The following is a 6,000-nucleotide window of genomic DNA, read 5'->3' as shown; positions in this document are numbered from 1 at the left end:
CTTTTGTTTTTTTTTTGTCGGTCGTGGGTCTTGAACTCTGGGCCTGGGCGCTGTCCCTCAGCTCTTCAGCTCAAGGCAAGCGCTCTACCACTTGAGCTACAGTGCCACTCTGGTTTTCTGGTGGTTTATTGGAGATAGGAGTCTCACGGTCTTTCCTGCCTGGGTTGGCTTTGAACTGCGATCCTCAGATCTCAGCCTCCTGAGTAGCTAGGATTACAGGCGTGAGCCACCAGTGCCCGGCCTGTTTTTTTTTTAATCGGTTTCATTTAGAAAATGTTCCCAGTACCAGGAGGAGTGAGCAAAATTATCATTTAACACTACCACTTATTGTTGACTGTCTGATCCCAAGTACTGCACTCAGCTGAAGAATGGAGGAATAGTAGTATAATTGTTGTGAAGAGTAGGGAATTTAATATATAAAAGACAAAGGATAGTTGAAGGCTGATAAATTTTAGCTGTTGACACTAACTAGGTAATGTATACTTTCTGAAATGGGAGTGGCATTAATCCTGTCTAGGAGATATCCTATGTTAAGAAAATTTAGACAATAAAGAATTTGAAATCCGAAGGTAGGCATTTGCCATTTTAATCATAAAAAATAAATAATAAAACACCTTTTATAGTATATAATTTGACTATAGTGTTGGAAATCAGATCAACTTTGTTCTGACACTTAGAGAACCTAAAATTTCCCTCTTTATCACCTAGTTTGCTGGGACATGAAATTTATAAAAACAACCTCTTCCTTTTTTTTTTTTTTTGTTGTTATTGGTTGTAGGGCTTGAACTCAGGGCCTAGGCCCTGTCCCTGGGCTCTTTTGCTTAAGGCTGGCATTCTACCACTTTGAACCACAGCACCATTTCTGGTTTTCTGGTGGTTAATTGGAGATAAGAGTCTTACAGAGTGACTTTCCTGCCCAGGTTGGTTTGAACCACAATCCTCAGATCTCAGCCTCCCATTTAACTAGGATTTCAGGCATGAGCCACTGGTGCCTGGCTTTCCATTTATTTTAAGACCTTAGTTTTTTAAAATTGTATTTTGTGTTTGAACTACTATAATTTAATAAGCATTCTGCTTATGTTTACATAGTTTTTTTTGTTGTTGTTGTTTTGGGTCCGGTCGTGGGGCCTGAATTCTGGGCCTGGGCGCGCTGTCCCTCAGCTCTTCAGCTCAAGGCTAGCGCTCTACCACTTGAGCCACAGGGCCAATTCCGGCTTTTTTCTTTTTGTTTATGTGGTGCTGAGGAATCGAACCCAGGGCCTCATGTATGCAAGGCAAGCTTTCTACCACTGAGCCACCTTCCCAGCCCCTACATAGTTATTTAACTCATTTATCTTTTCAGTCTGGTTTTCTAACCCTTACCTCTCTTTTCTCCCAAAATCCTTATAAAAACAAACAAAAAGACCCTACCTGCATCCTTTCTATAAAGAAAAAGCTGCTAATTTCAAATTTTTAACTAGATTACACCGTTTGCACACATTTGGCTTGTCTTAAAGTTTGTATTTCATGTGTTTCAGAAGCAGACAGACTTAGCTTTCACTAGTTCTTAGAATAATACCTGCTGTCATGGACTAATCATTTGGCAGGTCTTTTTTACCAAAAATTAAGAGTGAGGGAGAATTTAAAACCTTTTTGTTTCATTAGGGAAAAGGAAACAAAACAAAACAAAAACTCTGGTGCTTAATGCTTTTCATTGTAAGTGTGACATTAAGGTCCTGAGTTACTGATTTGATGTGATTTTTGTATAGTTGTCTACTTTTCACATGGAATCATCAAGATGACTTCATATTTTTATTGAAGCCTGTGTGTCTATATTTTTATTTTCTTTCTCTTTTGGATTGTTGAATCATCTATCTTGATAACATAAAATAGAAATTCCTCTCTTGAATACAGTAAAACACATTGGAGAAATATGTATTTCAGAAATAACTGGCAGTAAATACCAAGTTTCTTGAGTATAAGAATATATGTAAAATAGTTTTTTATTAAAAAATTATAAATTTGTACTGTTTTTCAACTTTATAATTGAGTAACAACTTAAAAAAACCAGAGAATGTGAAATAGAATAAAAAATTCAATATTAGTTTTATTTTCTACACTTCTAAATTAAGATTTGCATAACAAATCTCAATTTACTGCTTCCTAGATTATAATGTTTGCCTCCTAAAATGTCAACCAACATTTTTCAACTTTTCTTGGGTTCATTCTTTGAGAAAATAGTGTGAGTGAATGCTTTTTTATTGGCTAAAGCAACCAACCAACAGACATTAGTTGTGGGTATGTTGCATCTTTTACAGAAGTTAGTTTCTCGTGAATGCTATGTAAAATGATGACATTTCTTTCCATTTGAAGAAAGACTTATGTGCTTATAATTTCCTCTTTGCATTTGGAATCTTTGAGTTAGGTCATGGATTAATTTGGTTTGAGATAGAAAATGATTGAGTTAAAATATAGGAGTATATTCAGCTGCAAATGAAGCTATCCAACATTGGTGGAAAGAACACATAAAATAAATCAAAGATTAAAACTGCCACCAGTGGAACTGGAACTTGGGCAGCTGGTGACATAAACTGGTGTTAGCACTGGCAGCACAAAGAAAGTAATCTTGAAGGAAGTAGAACCAGGTCTGTAATAATTTCTCTTATGTATTAGATACAAATAGTTTTTCTTCAGTGTCAGATTTGCATTCTTGTTCCAGAGATGTTATCCCCTCACATTGATTACTATAATGTCAAGAAAAAATTTTAACTTATTTTCATCTTAGTTTTTTATACCTTAAATCTAGTAGTTTGTAACCTATGCAGTTTAATTTTCTGATTTTTTCACACAGCTGTGTAATAGCAAATATCCAAATGTATCTGTAGCCCTAGAAATCTATGTAAGATGCAACACACGACTCTCCTAAAACACTAGAAAGATGTGGAAGCCTCTTGCTCTGTGTTAAATAAGCCACAAGCAAGTTTTCCAGATGTTTCCTTAGATGGTCTGTCTTCAGTTTCAAATTGAGAAGATATATTTGTCATCAGTTAGGCTACAAGTGTGGATGTTTGGAAAAGGAGACATTTGAGTATCTACAAGTATGAAGTCATGTAATTATCTAATTACTTCAGTTAAGATTAGCAGAGAAAACATTGGAGAAAGGTAGGGTGCTGGTAGCTGTCAAACAATGAGTGGGGAAAAGTAGGCCAAGGAACAGTATCTTAACTATTTATGCATAATATTTATAAGTAATATTTATATTTTTCATAGAACCATACCTTAGAAAAAGAGCTTCTGAGTTGCTTACTCTCATTGCGTATTTATAAATTTATATAACTTTTTCCATACTTAAAAACTCAGGTCCATGGAATTGTTCGGCGATCCAGTTCATTCAATACAGGTCGAATTGAACATCTCTATAAGAATCCCCAGGCTCATATTGAAGGAAGTAAGTAATTTTCTTTTTCTAAAATATCTGTCTTCAGATAAGATGTTTTCAAATGTCATTTTTCTCAAAGTCCATTTAGTTACAGTTTTTCTTTTATAATCAGGTATGTCCTACACATCTATTGCTTGCTATCCTAGAACAGTCTTCTTGGTTTGCCTGTTGGAAGAATATTGGATAAATGGTTCAGAGACCAAGAAAAGACGGCTTTGATCAGCTCACTTTTGGTGTCCTTGTCTCCTTATGTAGGAATGGTTCAATTTTATAAGAATACTCTTCCTTTTTTTATATTTGACTTGTTTTACTCCAATTAATCAATCTTTGGACATTTAATTAATTTTAAAAATAACTTGTGAAGACTGATCCAAGTCTGATGACCTTATAATGATCTGCTGTACAGATCAATTGTCTGGATTTGAAGATCTTATTATTTTTATTATAAATTTGCCTGTTTAAAGCTGTGTAGTTTATACAATGCAAACACAATATTTTCTTATTTGATAATATATATATATTTATCAGTCAACTCCTGAAGTTGATAGGGAGACCATTTTGCGTATTAGGAGATGGAGAGAGATTGTGATTTTGACAAGATGGCAGAGCTGGGACTAGGACATAGGATCTTTAGCTCCAAGTTCAGCTTAAATTACTTAGCCAGTTTTTAGCTAACAAGATGACACAGACAGCTTGTAACCCTGATATTTGGGTTATTATATTAGTGGTAAATTTCCAGGAAGATGGTCTAATTATTTACAGAAAAGACTTCCTTCTGTAATATTTTAGTCATTAAGTGTATTTTTCTTGAAAATTAGTAAAGGCTGAGTATCACTTATATAAAATGATTGGAACAGTTTTTTTTGATTTTTGAATTATTTCAGCTTTTAGAATATTTGCATATATATGTATATTGCATATATATACACACATCTAAATATTTATTTAAATGTATTTGTTTTACATATAACATGCATATAACCTGGATGTATTTTGTGAGTGTGTATATGTGCTGGTGTTGGGGATTGAACTCAAGGCCTGGGCACTGTCCCTAAGCTTGTTTTTGCTAAAGGCTAGCCTCAGCTCCATTTACATTTTTTTTTTTTTGATAGTGAATTGGAGATAAGAGTCTCATGGACTTTCCTGCCTAGGCTGGTGTGGAACTACATTCCTCAGATCCTCAGCCTACTAAGTAGTTATGATTATAGGCATGAGCCATTGGTGCTGTATACAGAACAGTTTCATAGTATGGAATTTTCCACTTGTGGCATCATGTTAGTACTTTAAAATCTTTGAATTTTGAGTACTTTAACTTAAATTTTTCTCTCTCTTTTTTTTTGTAATACTAGGGGTTTGAACTCAGGACTTCCTGATTGCTAGGCTGTTGTAATATCACTGAGCCATACTTCCAGCCCTGTGGTTAGTTGTTTGAACAGGGGCTTGTTTCATGCCTGGGCTTCCCATTGTAGTTGAAATCACAGGTGGTCACTATCATATCCAGCTTCCTTTCTGTGAAGATATAGTCTCTTGTACTTTTCTCCCTATACTGGACTAGTGCAGTGATTCTCTCATTCTTAGCTTTCCAAGTAATTAGAATAATACACGTGAGCCACCAGCAAGCACCCAGCTGAGTGCTTCAGATTTTGAGTTTTTGGATTAGAGATTTTCTTATTTTTGTTCATAGTAAAGAATAATACTACCACTGGATCTAGATATAAATCAATATATAAAAATAATGACAATATCAAGTTAGCAAATCATCACTGTATGTGACGCAAATTCTTAAAACTAATTACGTCTGTGTAAGGATCAGCCAGATTTAGAGCTTTACAGGCAAATGTCTTGTCTTACTACCTTAAGAATATCATAAAATAGTTTCAGGATTGATTCTTATAAGCACTAAAAATTGCTAGATTAAAATATCTTTCAAGCTACTGGGGAAGTGGGGAAGGCCAGCCAAATAAAAAGTGAGATCCTATCTCAGCCAACAAGCTTGGCATTGTGGTGTCTGTTATCCCAGCTACACAAAGATGAAGGTCTGAAGCCAGCCCTAGGTAAAACCTGGAGATTATACCAGAAAAATAGCGAAAACAAAAATAGCTAAGAGTGTGGTGCAAGTGGCAGATATGAGGCCCTGAGATCAAACTCAAGTACTAAAAAAAGTATCTAAATAAAAAGTATCAAATTTAAAGCTGTAGTCTCTATTAGCTGTATATTATAGATTTCTTTAAAAGTTATATACATTATTTCAAGATTTTTATTTGTTTAAATCTCATGTAATATCTTCCAACCACTTGGAGCCTTAAGATATAATATTATTTGTATAGCACCTGTCATATTATGATCTATATGAGTTTATACTAGAAAGCCTTTAAAACATAGATTGCATATATAATTTTTCCTGTAGACCCAGAGCCATGTCAGAATAAGCTGTTGTCATTGTCATGAATTCTCTGGCTGTGTTTTTGTAATCTTCAGTGTTTGATTTGTGTCTGTTGCTTCTCAATATTTTTACAAAACCACTGGTCCATGGGCAGCATATATATAGTATAATATATAAAATATATATGCATATTGAATAT

General features: G+C 34.5%; 1 protein-coding gene across 1 annotated transcript in view; it reads left to right on the top strand.

Annotated features, from left to right (window-relative positions):
- Gmds (GDP-mannose 4,6-dehydratase) overlaps positions 1–6,000 on the top strand; it is a 472,970-nt gene that overhangs the window by 7,747 nt on the left and 459,223 nt on the right. The window contains exon 3 of the mRNA XM_013016609.1: positions 3,340–3,427. Coding sequence (XP_012872063.1) covers positions 3,340–3,427 — 88 coding nt within the window. The remainder of the gene's footprint in view (positions 1–3,339; positions 3,428–6,000) is intronic.

This window comes from Dipodomys ordii, unplaced genomic scaffold (genome assembly GCF_000151885.1).
Source record: "Dipodomys ordii isolate 6190 unplaced genomic scaffold, Dord_2.0 Scaffold32, whole genome shotgun sequence".
Classification (NCBI taxonomy): Eukaryota; Metazoa; Chordata; class Mammalia; order Rodentia; family Heteromyidae; genus Dipodomys; species Dipodomys ordii.
The sequence above is the reverse complement of the archived record's forward strand: the minus strand, read 5'-3'. Positions and strand labels throughout refer to the sequence as shown.